The sequence below is a fragment of the Gobius niger genome (assembly GCF_951799975.1).
Source record: "Gobius niger genome assembly, chromosome: 20".
Lineage (NCBI taxonomy): Eukaryota > Metazoa > Chordata > Actinopteri > Gobiiformes > Gobiidae > Gobius > Gobius niger.
In genome coordinates, this window is record NC_136871.1 from 12,760,875 (window position 1) to 12,784,929 (window position 24,055).

The 24,055-nt window shown below is 40.1% G+C and overlaps 3 protein-coding genes across 3 annotated transcripts; 1 reads left to right on the top strand and 2 right to left on the bottom strand.

Moving 5' to 3' along the window:
- Window positions 1-333: 333 nt before the first annotated feature.
- On the top strand, window positions 334-6,206 carry LOC306979657 (calcium/calmodulin-dependent protein kinase type 1D-like). The gene is made up of 13 exons (XM_079578695.1): window positions 334-410; window positions 1,249-1,360; window positions 2,502-2,627; window positions 2,710-2,784; window positions 2,863-3,001; window positions 3,077-3,200; window positions 3,701-3,776; window positions 3,855-3,967; window positions 4,729-4,807; window positions 4,876-4,963; window positions 5,082-5,416; window positions 5,900-5,971; window positions 6,052-6,206. Exons 2-12 carry the CDS (start codon window positions 1,275-1,277, stop codon window positions 5,940-5,942), a joined length of 1,284 nt encoding a protein of 427 aa, XP_079434821.1. The 5' UTR covers window positions 334-410; window positions 1,249-1,274; the 3' UTR covers window positions 5,943-5,971; window positions 6,052-6,206.
- An 881-nt stretch (window positions 6,207-7,087) lies between these two features.
- Window positions 7,088-15,715, bottom strand: lamb3 (laminin subunit beta 3). The gene is made up of 22 exons (XM_079579194.1): window positions 15,659-15,715; window positions 14,837-14,991; window positions 14,609-14,723; window positions 14,161-14,234; window positions 13,619-13,810; window positions 13,068-13,131; window positions 12,817-13,007; window positions 12,586-12,706; window positions 11,863-12,051; window positions 11,395-11,550; window positions 11,060-11,253; window positions 10,791-10,887; window positions 10,185-10,545; window positions 9,612-9,772; window positions 9,323-9,534; window positions 8,928-9,134; window positions 8,694-8,838; window positions 8,422-8,629; window positions 8,170-8,311; window positions 7,925-8,101; window positions 7,590-7,752; window positions 7,088-7,504 (listed from the first exon to the last, which is right to left on the bottom strand). Exons 1-22 carry the CDS (start codon window positions 15,681-15,683, stop codon window positions 7,365-7,367), a joined length of 3,489 nt encoding a protein of 1,162 aa, XP_079435320.1. The 5' UTR covers window positions 15,684-15,715; the 3' UTR covers window positions 7,088-7,364.
- Window positions 15,716-18,100: 2,385 nt separating this feature from the next.
- ldlrad2 (low density lipoprotein receptor class A domain containing 2) lies at window positions 18,101-22,192 on the bottom strand. The gene is made up of 5 exons (XM_079578383.1): window positions 22,015-22,192; window positions 20,803-21,288; window positions 20,491-20,640; window positions 19,098-19,226; window positions 18,101-18,560 (listed from the first exon to the last, which is right to left on the bottom strand). Exons 1-5 carry the CDS (start codon window positions 22,085-22,087, stop codon window positions 18,280-18,282), a joined length of 1,119 nt encoding a protein of 372 aa, XP_079434509.1. The 5' UTR covers window positions 22,088-22,192; the 3' UTR covers window positions 18,101-18,279.
- Window positions 22,193-24,055: the final 1,863 nt, after the last annotated feature.

Consider the following 24,055-nt stretch of genomic DNA (forward strand, 5'->3'; position numbering starts at 1 on the left):
TAGAATAGAATAGAATAGAATAGAATAGAATAGAATAGAATAGAAAAACTTAATTCTATTCTATAATTTATTTATTCTTCAGTGACATATAAACAAAACTGTTGAAAGAATAATAAAGAGCAAGGTCATGTTTAACACCTTAGTTTTAGTTTATAGCAAATGCATTAGCAGCTTTTGATTGGATTGAGTTTTTCATAAGGAATAATTGCATTCTGAAATACGGACAATGTTGCCTCTTCTGTAACTTTTGCAAATGCAGTCGGTCTATATGTAGAAGATGATACGGTACACGCTGTTGTGTCATGTGTTCGTGCTGCAGCTCCGCCTCCCAGTCTCCTTAGCCGCTGACAGACTCAGAGTGGTCAGGTTCATCCAGAAACCTCAACCCAGCAGGACACCGCCGCTCCCAGGTACGTGCTTTCATGCATGTGTGGATGATGCTGTCTTCTTTAACATCACTGCACGGATGTTTTTCCTAGGTCTGTATGATTGGCATGATTGCAGTTGTGTTTGGATAATTCAGACACTTCTATATTAAGCTGCTCGTAGGTCTATTATGTTGCTTTTCTTTTTATGCTGTTGTGTTTCTTTCTTTCTTTCTTTCTTTCTTTCTTTCTTTTTAAAGACAATAACACAAAACATATATTTTAACTCCCAACAGAAATGTTTAGATCAGTGTGCTTATGCTCGTCATTGTGTTTGTGTATGGGTTTGTTAAAGTTACTTATTGGCTCACTAAGTATCATCTGGGAATTTGAAGCCTATTTTACATATAGAAAGGATTCATGTTTTTGTTGACTTTAAAGTAACCTAGTTTTCGAGAAGGGACATGCTAATCTGTGGCCTTAACCGGCACAGCACCGGAGACATGGGGCAGATTAACTCGCCATGGCTATTTATCTGTCTAATCACTGCCTGCCCTGGGTCTTGTGTAAGTGATAGGTGCATAGGCTTTACTGACTTAAGCACGGGCATGGGATGGTTTATATAACAGAACCTCAACTTAGATGTTTGCGTAAGACGTGTTTCATCTTAATGTGTTCTTAGGTGTAAGTGGATATTAGATATTATCTGCATTTAACCAAAACCTTTGACCACAATATAATCTGACACTGAAGCTGTAAAAATTAACAGTTTGCCTCCCACATTGCCATAGCATGTAATTGATTCTGTTAGATCTATCTATTTACTTTTGTGTGAATGTCAGACATGATCCATAAAGTGATTGTTTTATTCTATTTTCGGCAGGAGTCTACGGTAACGTCAGAGCCAAAATGGGGCGGAAAGAAATCATCTGCAGCTGGAAGAAAAGCATCAGTAACATCAAAGACGTGTTTGACTTTAAGGCCAAAATGGGATCGTAAGTTTCACAGAACACATGACAACATAGTTACATTCCTGAAAGCATTTTGATCATGAACATCAATGGGAATACTTTGTTTTCCTGCTGCAGTTGGTCATGTTGTCCTATATAGCATAATCCTATACTGGCACCAGCTCCCTTTCTCATTGAAGCCTAATGACTCATCCATTAACAAGTATTAAGAAGCTGATGACTGCATGGAGACATATTGTAGCACGATTGAACTGGACTAATGTTTGTCAATTTGTTTTCAGTCTAAAAGTTACGAACAGTACAACATTTTCATTTTCTATCGGTTCCTCATTATCGCTCTTGTAACTTTGCTCACAAACACTTTTCTCCGATGGAAATGACTTTTAAAAGTGTCTTTGTTTTTCCATCAAACAACACAAAACAGAATCAGGTGTTACTTTCCTGTGGGAAAAGCAAAAAGCAGCTTAGTCCATTGTGAATGAGTGTTGAGCATGTGTGCTGTTGTGAGCCCTGACGTCAGAGCACTGAGGGAACATCCTGACACCACTACATTATTGGATTAGAGTCTGGCTGTTCCACTGCAGGTGTTCTGCAGGCATGAGAAGCATGTGGACAAACAGGTGCAGCCAAAATGGAGTCACTTGTTTTTATCAATGCGTTAAGTGATCTCTGAAATCCTCATTACTTCTTAAAAAATACAACCAAATTAATACTGTTGTTGTTTGTGTGGAAGCCGTGTCCTCGTTACAGACGTTAGGAGCATAGTTCTTCATATCAGTACAGTATATGTGGACATGCCATACCTCATTTGAAAGCTCAGAACGTTTGAAGGCCCACACTGGCACAAAGTAGGACTTGACACACAGATTCTGGGGTTTTGTGACTGACACTTTACATTTACTGCAGTGGTTTTAGCCATCAGATCTGGAAACATGAATCAAGGGGTTCAATCTGCTTTCTGATTTGAAAATGTGCTAAACTAAAACAGAATGTAAACATAAACAACTTTTACATCAAATACAGAAAAACTTTGCAACATTTCTGTATTTGTGACTAGATCAAATTTACAATTCATACAAATAAACTCAAAACCTGATTTGAATGAACTTGCCGAGGTGTATTTTTTTTATTGGCAGTGGCGTAATTCTTGTGTCTTTGTTCACAGGGGGTCTTTTTCTGATGTTTATATGGTCAGAGAGAAAGCCACAGGGAAACTATTCGCTCTCAAATGTCTCAAGCGGAAGCACCTAGCGAACTGTAACCTAGAAAATGAAATCAATGTGTTGAGAAGGTAAACTGTTCATTCTTCACCACATAGTTATGAAATCTCTACCATCTTGATGTCTCACCTTCTTCACTTTTCACTTTTTCAGAATAAAGCACGAGAATGTTGTAGGTCTCGAGGACTTTTATGAGAGTCGGACGCACTATTACCTCGTCATGCAGCTGTGAGTAACAAAACCAACGCTACGGAGCAATACAGAAATATAGTCTTGTGAAAGCTGTATCGTGATGCTGTGTTGCAGGGTGTCAGGAGGAGAACTGTTCGATAGGATTGTAGACAAAGGCGTGTACACAGAAAAGGATGCCAGTTCAGTGGTCAAACAGGTGCTCCAGGCGGTCAGTTATCTGCATCAAAACAGCATAGTGCACCGAGACCTCAAGGTAAGGAAAAAAAACGTTCAAATTCCGGCTTTTCCTTTGTACATTTTCTTCCATCGTTCTATTTTGTGTAAACAGCCAGAAAACCTGCTGTACTACAACACAGATGAAAATGCCAAAATCATGGTCAGTGACTTCGGGTTGTCAAAGACGTTGGAGCACGGCGTCATGTCCACAGCCTGTGGTACTCCAGGATATGTGGGTAAGTACCCTTCTAATGTTCAAGTGAAGAATCCAGCTTGAGCACACTGTCATTTATTTCCATACTCTATTTGAAATCAGTCATTTTATTCGGCTATTGCTACACCTGAGAGGCACTGTATGCATTTATTGGTCCATGTCACATTCCCCTCAACACACACAGTCACCTTATTTCTTGAGGCAAATTCATGAATGAGGTCCATACAGTAATTAAACCCTGTTTGAATAATCGAAACACATAAGTGCCTTTCTTCTCAAACGGTTCTTAATTCATTTTTTATATATAAATGTATTATATATGATTATTATGATTATGATTATGATTATTATTATTATTATTATTATTATTATTATTATTATTATTATTATTATTATTGTTATTATTATTATTATTATTATTATTATTATTATTATTATTATTTCTGTATTTTTTAATGTATTTATTTATTTAAAACCTTGTATTGTATTTAGATTTTACTCTATCGTGTTCCTCTTTTTTAGCCCCGGAGGTTTTGGCCCAGAAGCCTTACAGCAAAGCTGTGGACTGCTGGTCCATTGGAGTTATCACGTACATCCTGTAAGTAATGAAATATTACATAAATCTGTGGCATTACTCATATTCTTTACGAGATCAAACCTGAATGTCGTGTTGCAGGTTGTGTGGTTACCCTCCATTCTTTGAGGACAATGAAACACGACTGTTTTCTAAAATAATGCGGGCTGAATACGCATTTCATTCCCCATTTTGGGACGACATCTCCGAGTCAGGTATGGACTCATTTTTGTTAGCTCTGAATCAGTGGTTCTCAGTTGATTTGGGTTTGGGAACCGCCATCATCGAGCAGCGACCTAAATAAGAATTGTCTTACAAAATGCAAAATATTGTATTTTCACCACAAATTCTTGTAGAATAAGCAATAGATAAGCCCAAAAGCTTTACATGATAAAAACAAGCTGATAACAGTCATTTTACCAAACTCAGATGGTGGTTGATGATGGTTTCACTTTTTCAGAAGATACTTTTGGGTCTCAACCCACCAACTGAGAACCACTGCTCTAATGACTTGAATTTCATGACGTGTCGTGTGCATGTGCAATAGTCACATTTTGATCATACTCTTAGAATATGCGTAAATGTGAGATTAGAACATGAAAATATTGCTGACCTACAAAGTCTCAAATAGCATCATGGATTAGTTCATAAGACCTTAGGCCTGATAGACGAAATCTTTGCTGACAGAACAGACGACCTGCTGGGATTAGCAATGGATGCCTGTAGATAATCTTATTAGGAGCCATGTTAGAAGTTAGAAGTACTGCTAACCAAAAAAAGCAAGTGACAGTTCCAATTAACAACAAGAAATGTGTTAATTATATATATTTTTTATTTGTTTTTCCTCCCAAAAATGGGTCATGCTCAGGCTGTAGTATGACACTTGTATTTAAGTGTTAATTAAACTCTCATTAGCTGATCCACAATACAAAACTACCCACATGTTTTTTTAATTTATCCAAAAATGTTATTGCAGCCAAAGACTTCATCAGGAACATGATGCAGAAGAACCCATCAAAGCGCTTCACCACAGAGGAGGCTCTGAAACATCCATGGTGAGAATCCATGTCTTTGTCAGTGCTGTGCATCCATAGAACTGTCTAAATCTGGACTGTCTCTGTAGGATTGCAGGAAATACTGCCAAAGACCAGGACATTTACCACTCTGTCTGTGAACAAATGGAAAGGAACTTTGCCAAATCCAAATGGAAAGTGAGTTACTTTGCTGTGAAGTAAATATTGAACACATGAAAAAGATACTGGGAGGATACCGGAGTTTGACAAAGGTTTGAAATATAAACATGTTGCTCTTTCCTTGTGTTGTTCACAGCAAGCCTTTAACGCTGCTTCAGCCATCAACCACATGAAGAAGCTGCAGATGTCCCACAGCGACACGATTCCAGCAGAAGACCTTCCCCCACCTCAAATTGTCGTCCACACCTCCTCTAAGAGCCCCCTCGACACTTCAGTAGGAAAGATTACTGACCCAAACGGAAACACGATCAACGTCACAAGTCCCGTGTCGAGTAGTGAGCCCAGCAGAGGCCTATGCCCACCACTCAGAGCTGTGTACAGTGAGCCAGGACACAGTCTGTCTCCTGAGCAGTCCTGCAAGGTCCGATGCTTCTATTCAGAGAGTGACGCGTCCTTTCAGGCATCCGGCAGGTACGCTCAAATAGCAACAGGAACTTGACTAAATAACACCTTTTTTCAAATCCTATATACATTTCTTGTGGCGACTGTAGATTTCCTGGTACATCTGAAATAAGATAAGATAAGATAAGATAAAATAAGACAAACCTTTATTGATCTCACAAAGGAGAAATTCACAAAGTTCAGTTACTATTACTGACACTGTCAAAATAAAATCTACACATGTGAAACCCTCATTCACAAATTCTTAAATATTCAATGTTTAAATCATCACCTCAGAGCTGTGTACTCATTGCTCTCATGTTAGTCATGTTGCCAAGTAAGGTGCTTATCCAGCATCCTGCGCATACTTTAAAGTCGCATTTTCCGTATTTTTCCACACATAAGCCTGGTCAATATTTTAAGTGATGATGAAAAAATGAAAGATGTCCAGTCTGAAATGGTTTACATATGCACACTGTCGAATGAGCTGATTGTTGCCTTTGTTTCTTCCAGGAAAGACCTGACAGCGCAGTCGGGAGTCTGCTCAGTCATGTGACCTCCTGAATGAAAAATCTTCACTTTGAGGTAATCGGTTAAATTCTATAAAGAAACATATCCTTCAATCTGTCTTCAAAATCTTATTGACGCATGTTTTTACTTTTCAGATTATATATTGGACCTGTCCAAGAGACCAAATAATGAAATGCAATATATTTATTTACAGTAATATTCAAATATTTTTGATGTTATATGAACTCTTTGTTGCTGCTGCTCTCATGCTTGTAAAATGAATGTCAAGTGCCCATCATTTTAATATTTATGCCATTTTATCTGTGTGTGTGTTGTGACTACTGGCAGTGCTGCTCTATGTGACTGTCATACACAGATGTAAGAAAACCTCTTCTCTGATACAATGAAGCAAAATATGCAAATTGTAAGATAAACTTTACGATGTTAATAAACACATACTGTACTTCTTTATATTTTTGGGGCAAATCAGGAGAATTGAAAGCAAAGAGAAAAATCCAACGTGTGGCTTGTGATACGAGATGCTGGGGCTGTAATACTGTATGCGCACAAAAATAATGCCAAGATGTCTTTAAACTTTTTAGCCCAAAATTAAACCAGTGTTGATTTTGACAACATATTTTAATTCCGTTTTAGTCTTTTGACAAAAATTAAATTAAATTTTAGACCAAATTTAAGACGAATTTAGTCTTAGTAGACTTTGCATTTATAATATTTATTAAAATCATATTTAATCAAGGTTCTCTGCTTCATGTTTCTTCTTCCACATGAACAAAGCTCAGAGCTGTTCCTTTGGCAGAGAATTTACTGTAAGTGATATGATGCTCTTTCAGACTGTGACGTTTGGCTGAATTTAATCAAATCAATCAAAACTTTATTTATAAAGCGCTTTTCATACAAAAGTGCTTTACAGATTAAAGCAGTTCCTGCCCACCGAACCACCCACTATATAGTCTCATTTTAGTCTCTGTTCATTTTTTTGGGGTCTTATTTTAGTCGACAAACATATCTGGACATTTTAGACAGTTTTAATTTAGTTTTAGCCCAATTTTAGTCAGCAAACATATCACTTTGACAAAGATTATGACAAAATCAACACGGAACTAAACACTGTATGTTTAGAAAAAATTCAGACAAAACTAATAACAAAAAATACGATTTTATTGTCAACATATTGATTTTGTGAAGGCTGTGGAGAATCCGTTTTTAAGCATGTATGAATTTTTATATTTTACTGCTGGAGTCAAAATCCATTGAGATGACAGCCTCACTCTCCTGCTGTCTGCCGATGCTCCATGTGGTGGGTGAATCCGTGGCTCTGAATCCCCCCAAAGTAAATGAATGTGAGAGAGAGCGGTTCTCCCTCCTGCTGTAACTTTGTTCTCAATTCGTGCACAAATTCTGTGTATAAATATTTCTGAAAGTTTATAATTATATTAGTTTTGGGTCTTCAGACTTGGCAAGTGTGGAGCTCCTTTGCTCTTTTCCGCAGCTGAGCGAGAAGGTCACTGAGTTTGGCATCAAGTCCCTCGAGCCTATTTGACTTTGCTATTATTTCATCTTGAAGCCCTTTGATGGAATCCGCTTTACCTGTGGGAGAAAAACATCCATCAGGTTTACAGGTCAATTGTCAATAAAATATACAAAAGAAGTGACTAAAGATGCAAGATTATACCATCAAGGGCTTTGAACATGTTTTCTGTGGTGTTTCCAAGAGCTCCGGCATCCTGCTGTAGTTTTGTCAGTCGGTCCCTTAACTGAGCTGTATCACCATCAGGCTTACTGGCAGCTGCTTTATCCTTAAGAGTCTCCAGCTGTTTCTCGAGGTCCTTCATGTCCTACAAAGATCAAAAACAAACAAACATGACCATGACCACGGTGGTGAGGAGAAGCAGTCACATGTTAATGCAAATATGACTCTCCAAACCATTTTTACAGTTTTTTTTTAATTACTCTAGCACACATTTCAGACCATCAAGTACTCTTTTGTGGCATGCTCTACCCTCTCACCTCAGTTGTGGCAGTTGCTTCGTCCTCAGCCTCATCTGCCTTGTCCAGTGCGTCCTCAGTCTGCCGTTCTCCTTCATCCAGCAGCTGTTTGAGCTCGTCCAGTTGGGGTTTGATTGGTGTTAATAATGTAGAGACATCTTCCAGTGCCTTCTCTGCTGGGGTCAGCTGTTCTTGAGCCTAAGCAGTACTAGTGTTAGTGGGCTCAATATTGGCTTAGATCCCTGTCGTCGAAGACACACACTCACCTTGGTGATGTTGTTGCTGAGGCTGGCAATGAGGTCTATGCTCTCCTGAAGGTCATCCTCCAGGTCAGGGAGAGACTTCTCCAATGATCTCAAACCTTTCACCACGCCATCAACGTCTGATTTTACTCCTTTGGCTGTATCACTGCCCGAAAAAAACAGCATTTTTGAGTGTTTAGATGCAAGGGGTAGTTTATATATACAGACATTTCTAACATATTGTGTGAAAGAAACGGTCAAAATGTAATGTCTTACCGAGCATCCTGTGCCTCCTGGAGCAGTTTCTTTGCTGCCTCTAGCTGAGGTTGAGCTTCTTTGAGCACTGCAGTGCTGTCTGGCAGATCATTGGCTAGGTCCTTGAGTTCTTCTAGTTTTGCCTTTAAAGCAGCTAGACTCAAAGGCAGTTTGGCCTTAAGCACCCAGTCACTCACTTTCTGGATATGTGTCAAGTTTGAAGAAGGATCTGGAGAGAGGGGGCATTAGTAAACCTGCAGACGCACTTTTTATTCACACAGAAGCTGCTGTACCTGACAGGAAATCCTTGAGCTCCTTCACCACATCTCTGCTCTGCTTCAAGTCTTCTTCCAGTGTGTCTCTGGCCTCCTTCATTTTGTTAGTCAACTTTTCTGCAGACTGGCGCACCTGGTTAGTGGTCTCCTGTGTTTTCTGAAGCTGAAAAAAGTGGCGAGGTTCATTAATCAGAAACACAGTCACAGAGGTGCTGGGATGTGAGGATGGGACATGCTGTGTGAGTTCTGTACCTTATCAGCCGCATCTGAGATCTTTTTGGAGAGCACACCCAGTTTGTCTTGCACTTCTTTAGCATCGTCAGCCGCTTTCTTTCCTGCAGGTAGTGCAGCCACACAGGGCTTACCTGGCTCACATGGGGGCACTGTGTCAGGATCACATAACTCCTCACTTCCGCACTGTAAAGGCGTGCATGGTTCTGGGAGGGCTTTGCCACACACCTAAAATGTAAGAGTAGAATTAGTACAGCACTTAAAACAGGGTGCAAAACCTTCATGCCCCAGGTATGTTCTCTTTTATGAATTTATATGGCAAATTAACAGCAATTGTTAACATATTTCCAAATTATCTTTAGTGAAAACTTTCATATGAGTGCAAACAGTAAGATAAAAAGCATATTGCTATATACCAATTTGGTCAGAGGATTAAGGTCAGGGTGTGAGGCCATGCTGCTGTTCAGATCTCTCAAGTTTTTCTGGTTCACTGGCAGCAATTGGTTGAGCAGGTCCTCTGTAGGCTTTCTAACATCCGTAGAGTTTTGGAGAACATTCTTAGCTGCATCCACATTTTTAGCAGCGTCTGTAGATTCATTGTAGGCTTTCTTGATCTCAGAAAAAGCTCCTAGAACAAGATCTCAGTTAATGTTTGTTAATGAAACATCTATAGTCTATATTAGTACATTTTTGTAAGAATGCAACCTGTGTCGGTGGGACTGGTCGAGTTCTTCAAGGTGTCGCCTCTGATCTTAAACTCCAAATTCAAAGAGTTGAGCAGATCTTGTATTTTGTCCAGCTCTGGATCCAGACTTGGACTCGTCTTCAAAGGTAAACATCCACTCTCAACTCCATCCATCTCCACTCTGCAACAAGACATCAACAATTATTACGTGTTTTTGTTATGTTTTATGTGGGACAGGGGAATGTCCTGAATGGCCGCCACTGGCCATTCAGGACATTCTGAGTGGGCTGAGTGGGCTGAGTGTACAGCCCACTCAGAGCGGCTGTACAGTGTATTCGGAGACAATTTACAGGTTCAGTTCAATTTTACTTGTTCTCACAAAAATACCATAAATAAAATAAGATTCTCATAAAAAGTGTAGATATTTTCCCTCTTGAATAAATCAGTGAGGCTGAAACAAATCCATTAATCTCCTTCCCCTCAATTCCCACTCTTTATACAGTATAAGAATTAAAAACATAATTTTGGTAATCTGACAGAAGCTGGTGTGCTATGATGGACAGGCAGTATGTATAATTTAACAAAAGTATTACCGGAGTTGACTCATCGTGACCAAGGCCTTATCAACGTTCAAAGCAACAGCTGGTGGGAGTGAGACCGCGTTTTTAATGCTGTTCAGACTGGACTCCAGAGCATGGATACGTGGCCCAAAGTCCTTGGGTTCTTTGGAGATTTGAGGAGGCACCAGTTTGCTGAGAACCACGCTGATGTTCTGTATCTGGCTGTCGAGTGTGAAGAAGCAAGAAGGGCATCTTTGACAGTCAGGGAAGGAGTCACATCGGTGGCGGCTGCACGAGTCACAGCGGGCCCCTGTCACTCCAGGCCGACACATACACAATCCTGTCTGCTTGTCACAGCCCTCTGGGACAGTTCCCTCCTTGTCACAGTCACACGCTGTGAAAACAAAATATTTTACAATAAAGAATGATTTGTGCAGGACAATCACTATTGTCATACTTCAAAATATGTAAAGTTTTATAATAACTAGAGCCTCTTCATGTTGGCTGCGCTGAAAATAAAGATCATGTTTTTGAAGTTCATGGCTTATGCCCTAATCACCCACACAATTAGGATTTCATATAATTCACAGATCTTTGATATGAATAAAAATAATAATAATAAATTGTGTTCAAACTCACGTCTGCAGCCTCTGAATGGGTCTCCAAACATATGATTGGCACACTGAGAGCATGTTCTTCCTCCAAAGCCCGCTTTGCACTGACACTGGCCTGTCCACTGCGGAGAGTATGGTGGTACACAATAAATACACTCACAAAGAAGCAACATTTAGGCACCATATTACAAAATGGCACTGTAAAAAAGTAAATGTGTTGTAAAGCTTGTGTAACATGTTAAGCATATTTAAAATATGGATAAAGCTTAGACCTTCTGCGGGGTGAGGCATTACCTGGTCGCAGACGTTGTTCAGAGAAGCTTTGGGGTCACATGCACAGGGGACGCACCGGTCCGACCCAGCTGGCCTCCAGAAGCCTGAGGAGCATCTCTCACAGTTCACCCCCTCAAAGTGAGGGCGGCACTGACACTGCCCTGTTAGTGGATCACACCGCTCTGATACAGAGCCCTCCAGAGAACAAGAACACTCTGCACACAAGCACAGAATAGCAAACACTTCTGAGTCTTCACACAGCAATGTAACACCAGGAAAGGTAGAAAACTAATTCAGACTGTTGAATAAATTAATTTCAGTTTGATTAATGCAGTTGTTGTGAAAGTGAGACTCACTGGTGCAGCCCTGTGGGTTGGAGAAGCTCAGGTTGTAGAATCCTGGTGCACAGCGGTCACACTGAGGGCCCGCTACGTTATGCTTACACCGACATGAGGCTGAGGTGTCCTCACAGACAGCCCCGCCTATCGCCCCAGCAGCATTGCACAGACAGCCTACAACAACACAAGAAGCCATTGTTGTTTTGTTAGGCATTTTACAAAATAAATAATTAAATAATTAGTTTCTAGCTGATGGAATGGAACAGTAAAAAAACATGTTCATGTACAAAAACATATTACATATTTACTATATATTGTAAACTGTCACATAGAGATTTAAAATATCTGTTTTTATTGATAATGTCTGTATTATCTGTGTACGGATTTTTGTTGTGTAATAACAAAATATCCAACATCACCATATATTGTTTGGAAAATATGCAGAGTTTCATATTTTCATTAACATTAACATCAAACAATACTCACGTATGCAAGCATCTGGTCGGTCCATCCGACTCAGAGGGTTTCGCTGGTACCCAGGGGCACACTGGTCACACCTGGGACCCGTGGTGTGGTGCATACAGTCGTCACACACCCCTCCACTGCGTCCCCCACTGGCCTCATACAAGGCCTGGCTAAAATGACAGCGCTGGGCATGGTTGTTACACTCGCAGCCTAAACACAAACAGAAACACTAGATACAGTATATACAGGAGGAGCTATATTCAATACGTCAAAACTTTGTATATTACACCTTCTCAAACTGGGATGGGGATACTACTATTATAGTTAAATGAATAAATAAATAGGATTAGGATTAAGTGTGTAATATAAATTAAGTGTGTAATATAAATCTACTTTATTACATTATTGTTTGGTCTTTTCTTGGTATAGACCTGTTGACAATTAGTTTAGTTTCAATTTTGTCAATATTTTTGGTCTATTTTAGGTCCTTCTATACCTGGTTTAGCTCAGATCTGAAGTGATAAGTTTGAGAACGTCTGTGCTCGACAAATTCAGGGAGACTAGGTTCTCGGGAGTTGTTTAAACAGGAAGGCATATCAATTGTGTTGTTCAGTTGAACCAGTGCTGAACTTGAGGGACAACCTTTTAATATGATAGCTTAGAGACTGTGAATTTTCTCTATATAATATGAGCTCCCTTCCCATGTAGTATGCTGCCCCACACACACATTTGCTTGAGGCTTACGTTTGCATGTGTGTGGGTCGTCCTCCTCAGCCGCTCTCCATGGCAGGTCATTGAAAAGGTCTGCACAGCGTTCACAGTTTCGGCCTGCCGTGTTGTGCTGGCAGTCACATTGCGGATCCACCTGTCGACAAAACAAAACTTCACTGAAATTGCCGAATTCATTACAAAACGTACTTGCCAATGCATATCAATCTATATTTTTCCAACAAATGATACAGATTCAATCCATACCTGAACGGCGCTAGAGAATCCATTGCTGTAAGTCGTTGGCAAGCATTTGTTTGCATGACCATGACACATGCAACGGCCAATCATCCTCATCTCCTTCAGAGCAAAGAATCTGCTCAGTGACCGGCCTGGGGTGTGGGGTACCTCCCCCAACTGGGTCAACCTCACCCTGAGACCCGTTATGCCAGAGATGTCTGTAGGCGACACCAATATAAGCAACGAATAGAGAAGAGTGTACACTTAATCAACCATACCTTCAATCTTCTGGTCTTTGGGAACTGGAACGTACATGTACTGTTCTAAAGGCCGAAAGTGAATCTGTAAAAGAGCACAAAGTGCAATTTAGAGCAGATCTGTGCTGACAACAATAGTATTTTACCACTATAAATACTGTCTGTGGAGGAGTGAACAACCAGGCATAACTTAATTAACATCTTCCAAATTTGCAACCACATGTGGCAAAAGAATACATGAACAATGGAGGCTATTCATCTTTGAGAACTGGTATTGGTAAGAATGTTAAGTATAATATGTAACTATACAAATGCTGAGAGGGAAATCATGCACGCTTGAACAGTAAAATAATAAGAATAATACCCAGCACCCGATATGCTTTTACAGATTTAACATTAACTAATCCTTAACCTATACCCGTTAACAAAGGCTTTAAAAAAGAAAATCTAAACACTGTTTTTTAATGAGGGATTAGTGCCTTTTTCATCAACTTCTATTCCTCAAACATCAAATAAAACAAATAACTAACATGGACTTTCCGAGCACTTTGATATACTGGAGTCCTACTTACGGTATGATCGCGGTATGGATCATTTCCAGTAGGGGGCAGTGTGTAACAGTATATGTCGTCCAGTGTCAAAGGGGTCCGTGTAGGGACTTCGGGGAAAGCTGAGGGACAGTCCGTGGCCATGTACATATATGGCTGCCATGTCCTGCCATTATCCAGGGTTCTCTCGATCACTAAGGCCTGCGGACGTGGACCCTGCACATATAAAGGTGCTACATGTCAATATTGAACAAGGCAACAATTTAATAAATGATGTACTTTTCTACTTTTTCATATGATCTCAGTCAATCAAAACTTTATTTCTAAAGCTTTTTTCACACAGTGCATCACAAAGTGCTTTACATTTAAAAAGACATTAAAAACATTCTATCTATTCTTTACATCTATTCTTAATGTTATGTTTTCTCTATTGTGAGATCAATAAAGTCCTATCTATGTACATATTTTGTCTGCGTTTGTTCAAAACAATGTCCAATAGAAGATGACTCCATTGTTAATTCAATGTTCTGAGTGAATGTGACAGGCGACATTCATAAGCATCATACCTTAAAGTCTAGGACTAGACTGTCGAGGTGAAACAGGTCTTTGAGATCAGCTTGAATTGTCACAGGACTCACTCCTACGCACATGAAAGAGTGGTCATCAAACAAACTCAGAAATGCATTTTATAAAGTGAGTCCTCAAACAAATGTAGAAAAATGTGCAGATGAGCTCTGTCTTTCTGTGGACCAGTGTTAATTTTGACAACATATTTTAATTTAGTTTTAGTCTTAGTCTTTTGGCAAAAATGTAATTCAATTTTAGTCGAGATTTAGCCCAAAAAATATTTTCAATTTTGTCTAGTTTTTTAATTTGCATTTATGATATTTTTTACAATCATCAATCATTTAATCAAGGTCTTCTGCGTCATGGAGCTGCTCCCACATGAACACATGCTGTGGACCATGTGTCCCTATGTCAGTGCAGTTACATGGAGAGTTGATCTTTCCTTACCTTTCGGCGATTGCCACCAACGGTCAGGGCCTGCTGCGGGCAGGACGTCCTGAATAGTGTGGGCCAGCGGACCTGCCGGGTTTCGTGAGTCACAAGGACAGCACTTCATTCTTCTCTGTAGCAAATACACCATATGCACAGCTCATTTAAAATGTGCCATAATAAAACTGTACTAATGACAAAACAGTTGTAGTTTATTTGAGTTCAGAACAGTGGATCTGCACTAACCTGCTGGTAGGGCGTGCAGTAGACCTCTGAGCCAGTGAGGCCACAGGTGGACGAAGCCCATAGCTGCTGAGTTCTGCCCTGCAGCAGGTCTCCACTTGGGGGGTAACAGGCCCCAAGCAAACAGTTGGAAGAAGCGATTGACACTGGTGAGAGGACTGTCAAAAGAAGAAAGAAGATACCTCAGATTAAAACTATACATGCCCCAAACATGAGCCTGTTTTTTATACATACATTAAATCTCTTATACTTAGACATATTTTTTGTGGTTTTGTCCCTCTGAATTCCAGGTTCTATTGCCTGTTTCATTGGCTGTTTTGTATTACCTGTTTCATGTTGTACAATGAAACTTGTAAATTACTTGCATTTAGGTTAAGTTTCCCCCCAAATATTGAATGCTTTGTGGATACGAGAGATTTAAGCTAAATAATCGGGGAGAAATGATATGATGATTATTGTAGCAGTTTCTTTCGGGGCAGTGCATGTAAACACACCACGCCGGAGGTATGGGCTAATTCCCATCCGTTGTCCCACACTTGCACTCTCAAACACACTTGTTAAGGCATGTACATGTTAGGAATGTACAACATTTTATCTTTAGCTAAAGACGCAACCTTTGAGAATGGTATGAAGCTTTAAGTATCTTGTAACAAACCCCATAGCGTGTTTTGTTTTAATCTGACACACTCAGAGCGAGCACATTCAATGCAACAATTCTACTTATAACCACTTTTAGTCCATCAAGATTTTACTCAGATATAGTTCTCAGTCATAAAGCTTAGTTTTCCTCAGTCTGGCACTACATAAAACAAGCCTTCAACTTACCTGCTAGAAGAAGAAGTAGTATCATATTGTCTTCTGCAGCGGCTCAGTTAATATTTGATGCTCAGAATTGAAGCTGTAAAACTGGCCTTCACGCACGCTGCAGCACTATAAACCCTCTGCCCCACCTGACACACTGTGTGTCAGAGACACACCTTACCCGGCCGCACCCTTCACTGACTGAATCAACACAATACTTCAAGCCAAAACATAGATCATGGACAAGTCTGAGCGGGGATCTTGAAGAATCTTATTTATGGTTGTGGTCTCTTATTACTAAGTATTAGTATGTTTTATCACTTCTTTCATCTGACTGGCTTTCTGTAAAATGTTAAAGATTTCTGTGCAATTGTAAGCGACTGTTTATAGAATTGTGGGTAACGCTTTATATTAAGGTGTGCTTGTTAAGTATTAATAAGGTATTAATAAGCATTAATAACACACTAATAGGCCATCAATAAAACGCTTATTCACAGCCAACCCTTAACCTAACCCTAACTTAACCCTTACCCTAACCCTAAAATGTTTACTAATGCTTATTAATACTTAATGAGCACACCTTAATCTAAAGCCAAATTATGTTCACTGTCCCGAAACATAGAAATAACATGATCTGACCATGTAATTTTGACATTATCTTCAGTCTGAAAGTCAGGCATTGATTAAAACAAGAAACAAATTAAAGGAAGTTGCCCAGACAGCGTATCCTGCACAGACAAGTGTGCTCTGTAGTGAGTGGAGCTTCCAAAGCGCCTGAGTCTGGCCTGTGTCATAAACAGTGGCCTCGGGCTGTGTTTTTCTGATGTGCGGCACAGACAAACTGACTCAGATCAAGTACAGGGCGCGCCTCGTGCCTCATCACCGTCACACACACCAGTCTCCACTTGCCTCTTGTACAATACCTATGTCTAACAGTAACTCACTCTCTGTAATCCCTGCATGACCATAATGTCGATTTTATTGGACACAACACCCATGCAATTTGGAGAAATAACATTTTTGTTCACTGCTTGGATACCACACAAGATTATTTAAACTGCCACAAATCTGAAGGCCGCATCAAAGCTTTTGTACAATGTCTGAGTAGATGCAGCTCCTGGATCTTTTATAAATACCTAATTTATAATACATCTGCCTTTGCCATATCGCCTTTGCTCTTTCTGATCCTGTCAGATCTCAGAAGCTAAGCAGGGAAGAGCCTTAAAGCGTAACAGTGTTATCAGTATTATTATTATCATCATCAAAGGTTTCTCATGTTTTTTCCTGTTTCCCTATGCCTCTAAAAACATGGCTGTCACTGGGGCCTGGACTCCTGACACAGATTATGAAATCTGAGTGGGAGTTTCCTGGTCAAATAGAGGTCAGATAAACTACTTTCTATGCGTGCTTTCAGTGGATCTACAGTAGCTCTGCTTTGTAGCACAAAAAACTGTCAAAAGCTGACATCACTTTGTCATGAAAAGAAAAGTCCTACCCAACAAAACAGCCTTAAAGCTAAACAGGTTTCTGTTCCCCAGACCAAAGAGAACCTTCACAAAAACTTCCCGAGCCCAGATATTTCATTTTTTTACATAATGAAGCAAGTTTGCTGGTTGATCATTAACTTAAAATAACAGTTTTAATTAGAATAGTTATCCAAAACTAAACAAAACAGTTCTAAAACCATTTTCCATTTTCTTAAAATGTTGTGCTATATGGTCATAGTTTGCCATTGTGTATTTCTATCTGTTCCGGTGTTTCACCACATGTTGCCTCTTTCTGCTCATAAAATGGGAACAAATCAAATGTTACCATTTGAGATGTATTACATTGTAAATATTTAATAATAAAAACTCAATGATTTGTACAAACCAAAAAACAGGCACTTCTCATTACAAAAGTTGAAATAATACAAATTCAAACTAATATTGCCCAATAAGATTTTTGTTGTTATTATACAATTATTCATATTTATTTGTAGTACTAACAGTTTTATGTTTTGGTTTGGTTTTCAAATGCTACATAATCATATTTATTTTTACAATAAATGTCAAATAGTCTGATGTCGTATTTATGTTTATTTGTAGGTCAACTTTGCTCTGATGTTTTGGGTCCTATTTGAAAATAAAAAGCTCTACTTCCCTAAAAATGTACAGTTCCATGAGTAGTATGTTGGCACAAATACAGAGAAGGAGTGACCTTTTCAGCAGTGACGCACATCTATGTGAGGGAATGGACTGACAGTAAGAGTCCTCAGTCTACAATCCACACAGTCGGCTAATGCCTGGCAACTGCACATCCCGCAGCTTGAGTCTAGACGAATGACTGAGGAGGGAACAACCGCACTCAAAATCCACAGTTTTGGAAACATATTCTTTGATTTTGTATGAATGAGATCAGACAAGAAAAAACAAAGTACCCTGATATCTAAGTTCTAATAAACCAATAATTTTAATACCGTCCACTGTCGCAGCACAGTCCATGATGCGTTAAAGGAGAAATGTTCATCCAGGATAATTCTATGTTGCACAATCATTGAAAAAGAGCAAAGCTGTGTCTGCTTAAAAAATAGTAGGTAGCGTTGCAACGGCAGTGGCACTGGATCCAGGTTGCACATCATCAATATCCATGGTCCTGACGGGGTCCTACACTATAGCCGTGGGACAACTATCCTCAGCCTGGTTCACAGCATGTCCGTTGGCTGGAGGGTGTGGGCTGACTTTGGCCATTCGGTGCTCCTTGCAGGGGGTGCTGCTGCCTCCACAGAGCTGGCAGGCAGAGCAGGCAGAGTTACAGCACGGCCAAAAGCGGCAAATGCTGACACGCCATAGGAACCAACCAGGACTCCAGCAGCACCAGCAGAACACAAGGCTGCCACCCAAAAGACCCAGCACTACGCAGAGCAATAGGGGCCAAGGGCCTGGGGCTGTGACAGTGCAGAGAGAAAAAAATTATAAATATTATCATTATTTTTTTCCTTTACTCTCAAAATATAATGATAGTTATGTGAGACTGATCCTTCTTTCATTTTAGTGGTCTGCTGACATGCAGTTTATATTTGGGCCTATAGTTTAAAAATAATCTGAGCTGCTGCATTTAAACTAACTGAAGCTAGTTGTCAGGCCATAGAATTTTGAAAGCCATTTTCAGGAATGGCTTGACTGAAAACTATTTGTCTTCTCATTATTTTATCCACTTGTGGCCATTCTGTGCCATGTTTTGGTCAAGGGACTATGGTAACAGAGAGATAAAATATTGCTTTATGTGTGGACTGTGATAAAGATGATTAGGGCCATTACAGATCTTTGCTTCATGAGTGTTTTATGTTTATTGATAGCGCAGTCAAGCTGTCGCAGGGTGAGGGTGAGAAGGCATAATGTAATTCTACACATTTACCTTCTACTTGGGATTCAGTGTCTGTTATACTATTTTCTCAGATGTCTCTGAATAAGTGGCCACTTACCAGATGTTGACTCCTGGCTGTCTGGAAGGGCGCAGTTGTGTTGCACATGGGCAGTTGTTGAAGCTAGCCGCAATGCCAGAGGAGAAGCTGTAGTGATCGCCATTGGGTTTTGAAAGAGAAGATGACCTTCTGAAAAGCACAACACAGGGGTCACTCAGTGAAGCATTAATTGTTTGCATGTGGCAGCAGGTGTGTTAGACACTCAGTCATTGAGGAATTTTCCATTGTAGTAGAGAATTTATTATTGTTGACTGGAGTGGGTTGATTACACCATGTCCAGGAAGCCCTTCCAGTCTGTGGGTCCACGAGATCAAGGCCTCCCAAACTTTTCAGGCCAAGACCCCCAAAATCACTAAACCAACAACTTGGAGACCCCTTCTGTAAAATGTAAAATGTAAGTAGCATTTATATTAATTTAAGGCACAATTATCGTTAGTTTGGACACTGTATTTTGATATTTGGCTAAATGTCACTAAATTGTGCTGCTTTCAATCAAAAAAACATCAAATTCAATGTCAGACATGTAAAAAATATTGTTCCAAAATCATCCTGTGACCCTAGTGTCCCGCAACGGCCACTTTGGGAACCACTGCCCTACTTAAAGGGGTCCTCAACCTCAGAGGCCGCAGCCCAGAACCAGTCCGTGGGTTGTCCGGTACCAGGCTGCAGACCCACCCGAGCCGGTTCACAGTCTGTCCATCATGGGATGAGCTCGGCCTGAAATGACCCCATGCCTTTTTTATATTTGATCTGGAACGAGTGTGATCTGCTGTAACTTGAGTGGGGAAAAACTATAGAGGTTTTGTTAGGCAGCATAAAATCCCAGCAGCAGCAGTGGTCCATATATGGTTCATCATTTTTAAAAGATTATAAAGGCAAAATTCAAGCTAATGAAAAAAAAGAGCAACGACCTGAGCATAACCATGCTGGTTGCCTCAGACACAACTTGTCTCCACAGTAACATGGACTCCTTAGATCACAAGTGCAGCAGGGCTTTGTTAATACAAATGGGACTTAATAACTCTCAGCTTTGCACCAAGCCACTATTTAGTAACAATTATTTGGTGTGGTTGTGGCAGTTCATTATTTTTATTCATGACCATAGACAAGATCAACCTTCTAAACAACCTCAGCTCAAACAATGAATAGTTTCCACCGTACATTGTCCTTTAAAATCCAAAACCAGGCGCTGCTGTTGCCTCCCAACAATCTTGACTCCTCCTCTCAGGGTGGAGCTTCAATAGACCGCCAGCTTTTGTGTTCATCCAGTGTGATATTAGACTACAGGAGCGAGAGGAAGGTTCTGGAGATAAGAGGCTAAACTTCCTCAACCCAATCAAACCCAGTCGACAATATTTGAATCTCTACTATGTGGCAGGATATGGTGTTTTACCTTTGCATTCAGTCTTTAGGTTCTCTTCCAGGTCACTACCATCACCGCAGTTATCAATGCCTTTGTCATCACACACCAGACTGAGCGGGATGCACTTCCCATTTTTACAACTAAAGTATGGCTCGCCGTTGCACTTGGATTGGTTGAATCCTGCAGACAAGAAAACATTATTGTATTGCCAGATTAGCAAGAGGAATTACTTGGTTTGCCAGGAGTGCTGCCTTTGTATGTGTTTTTTTCTATTTTAAATATTATGTAAATGCTAGACTATTTTAGAGAGACGTTATCTTGATTATCTTTGTGCACTCTTACCTAATCTGAAGGAAGTGAAGTCGCCCACAAAATCCACTCGAGGCTGAGAGCCGCGGGTCACCAGTCGCAGAGTCAGGTAGTTACCTGTGGACAGAATTGGACGTGGGGGGCTCTTTCCACAGAGAGGGGGTCCCAGAGGAGGTGAGCTCTTGTCCTGCCCGTCGTAGAACTGAATGTACGATCCGGCATGACAGCGATCAGATGGGCTTTCAGCAGACATAGCCTCCAGGCTGGTGTTTGGAGGAACCAAGTCTTGAGGAAAGTCTGGTATTGTTGGGGCTGGACTCAGAGGGGCTACTCGCAGCAGGCTATACACTAAGAAGAAGCGGAAGTAAAACTGAATGTTATCTTTTGGTGAGCTGGCTTGCATGGTAATGTGGCAGTCTGTTCCCATTGTCACAAAGTAGTATTTCTTGGACTGTTGATGTGAGTTGACAATCATACCATCTGCCCGGATTGTTTGACCACAAAAATCCACCACATTCACTGGAAACACAAGCACATGTTAATAGCATTCTGCTCACAATCAAATCACAATTTTCTTTATAATAGCCTTAGATATTTGTTTTTCTGAATAGGTCTATTACTCACAATTGCTTAAAATTACTCAAACAAATATTAGGTCTATAAAGTAAATTGTTGTAAAAATTAAACTGTAAAATGGTCAAGACGACTCTGGGCCACAAACCAATCCGGGGCAAATTTACAACCACCCTGAACTTTATGAGCTTTGTTGCTATGGGAGGCATCTAACCTTCCGTGTGTGACCCCTGGAATGTCCCCAAATCCAGTGCCCCAATTGGTGGGAAAGCCTGTCCTCTGTGTGGCATAAGTATACAAAGCCTTTTGGGATATATGCAAACAAGTGGGCTCTATATTAAAACTCTGAAATGTACGGTCAAAATGACTGTATTAGATCACAATCAACTTTCACGAAGGAAGCACAGACAAAATTGACTCATCCTGAAAAACACTCTCCACTCTTTCTATCCAATATTTAACTGAATATTGGGTAATTCAGTAAAATAGGCCAATAATGACCTATTCACTTGCAGAGCAGATCAGCCAAAGATGTGAAACCTTTACTCATGTCTCAATACAGTCAGATGTGTTGAACAAAATAACAATGATACGCTACATAGCTCACTACATTTGTGGCAAATCAGGAAGAAATACGCCTAACTGTGTCTCAAGGCTCATGCAAAGCCCTACCTGTATCGATGGCCGAGCTCTGAAAACTGCACAAAGACAGTAAGACAAGCTGCGCACAATTGTCCAACTTCATAGTCCCGGTGTGGTCCACTAGCACATGCAGGCTCACTTCAACACACGGTCAGTCTCAAAGCATAATGGTATGTAACATATGCGCATAGTGCACTTTAGGATAGTCCATGTCTTCTTCTGATGTCCTTTTTCATCCTATGGGCCTTTTGAGCATCCACATAGTCACATGTCCATCCCCTTGACAACAGCAGCAACACAAAGACGATCACTGCGATACTGAGGTGGGGGTGACCACTGTTCCGGGAACTTCCCCCTAAGTCCCGGTCAGAGCGCATTGACCCTACACTTTACACTTTCATGATTGTGGGCCACAGGGGCTCCAAACGAAAAATCATGAGGGGTCCACTCACTCATGGTGACGTATTTCAGCTCGCCATTAGAGGAAATCAACTTCGGCTACTGCCTTTGCTCAATAGATCATTCAGGGACTATTTCAACAAGGCACATAAATCAAAGTTTAAAGCCTATGTCTAACTCTTCAGCAGTGACCACCACACATTTGTTTATCATGATTAGTTCTCTCAGAAAGACAGTTTGTAGTTGAGGTTATGGTAAAAAATACCTGATTCGGACCAAGTAAGCTGGACGCTCACAAGACCACATTTCGGACACTCCTGGTTCAAAGTGACAGAAGGGACTTCAATGAGACTCCAACTATTTCACCTTTAGAAATCAAGACAATACGATGTGTCAATAAACTGTAAATAGATTTCTGCTTTTTGTTTTTTGTAGATCATGAAGGTTATTTGAATGTACACAGATATAGCACATGTGTTTTTGTTACACACAATCTTTTAACTTAATGTTCACAATCTATATTCTATTATTGTGCTTCCCCCTTAAATATAATACGTACAAAGACGTCTGCTTCTTTTGTTGTTGTTTTTTAAGCCTTCGTCAGGGCTGTGTCAACTTTTCACCCAAGATCGGAGTGAGACATCGGTCGATCATGAGCTGGGTGGCCGTTTTCTTGGCTATAGTGTCTCGTAATCGACCGAAATTCGAAGCAAAAAATAAGTATATGCTTAAGGTGACTGAAAACATCAGGATCTGCGTAGACAAAATCCATTTGTACGTCAAAGTATGTGTATGTATCTGTCAGAGGGGGCACTGCACCAATGCAAATGGGCATTAAAAAACATTTAAAGTGTGGGAGGTGATTTGGGGGTCCTTCCTCAAGAAAATGTGTATAATTCAGATGTGATTTCCTGCTTTCTGGTGGATTTTAGATCACAAATAATACTTTTAAATAATACTTTTAGCTGGTCTATTTACTGGTGTGAAATAATCCATTTTCTGGGGCCCCCTTCAAATTGTGACCCTTCAGCAAATGCCCAGTGATCCCCCTTCATCGTTACAGCCCTGACAAAAGGTACAATGAATGAAACAGCATTGTGCATATTTGAGGACAGTCCGTCACACCAGAACCACGTTTAAAACATTATTTAGACGTGCCCTGATGTCACTTTTGAAAACATTTATGTTAGGCGTTGTAGTCACAAAGAGGAAGCTTTACAAACTAAAACAGCATTAAAATAGAAAAAATAAAGCAATTAAACGCTATGCTGAATTGTACAATATGCATGATGATGATTTTGCACAATACTTTTTTCTCAACAACACACAAAAAAATATAATTGTGCTCCCAAATTTGATATTGTTGGGTTAGAAAAAAATATACACAAATGACTCCGCTGCTAATCCACTTTTGCTTGTGACTTGTTTTGCACATGAGCAAATACTTCGTGTCCAAAATGCACACTATTCAAATATAGAAGCAACATTTATGCTACCACTACATTTTATACCCGCATTCTGACTGATGGATATTCTTGTGATAGAGCTCAACTATATCATGGCAGTCTATAATTTGCATTTTTCATTCTTATTATTATTATTTATTATAATTTATCATGAGTCAATGGTACAATCGTTGGTGCGGGGGGCTGGCTCTTTGTAAAGGCAACAA

Excerpts from the sequence above, each read along its gene's own strand:
- LOC306979657 (XM_079578695.1), top strand. The coding sequence starts at position 1,275 with ATGGGGCGGAAAGAAATCATCTGCAGCTGGAAGAAAAGCATCAGTAAC. Across the intron at positions 3,777-3,854 it reads GGAGTTATCACGTACATCCT|GTTGTGTGGTTACCCTCCAT; the intron begins GTAAGTAATGAA and ends GTCGTGTTGCAG. Across the intron at positions 5,417-5,899 it reads TCCTTTCAGGCATCCGGCAG|GAAAGACCTGACAGCGCAGT; the intron begins GTACGCTCAAAT and ends TGTTTCTTCCAG.
- lamb3 (XM_079579194.1), bottom strand. The coding sequence starts at position 15,683 with ATGATACTACTTCTTCTTCTAGCAG. Across the intron at positions 14,724-14,836 it reads ACTGCACGCCCTACCAGCAG|AGAAGAATGAAGTGCTGTCC; the intron begins GTTAGTGCAGAT and ends TATTTGCTACAG. Across the intron at positions 13,811-14,160 it reads GTCTAGTCCTAGACTTTAAG|GGTCCACGTCCGCAGGCCTT; the intron begins GTATGATGCTTA and ends TTATATGTGCAG.
- ldlrad2 (XM_079578383.1), bottom strand. The coding sequence starts at position 22,087 with ATGAAGTTGGACAATTGTGCGCAGCTTGTCTTACTGTCTTTGTGCAGT. Across the intron at positions 20,641-20,802 it reads CTTCACTTCCTTCAGATTAG|GATTCAACCAATCCAAGTGC; the intron begins GTAAGAGTGCAC and ends TCTTGTCTGCAG. Across the intron at positions 19,227-20,490 it reads CCTAAAGACTGAATGCAAAG|AAGGTCATCTTCTCTTTCAA; the intron begins GTAAAACACCAT and ends TGTGCTTTTCAG.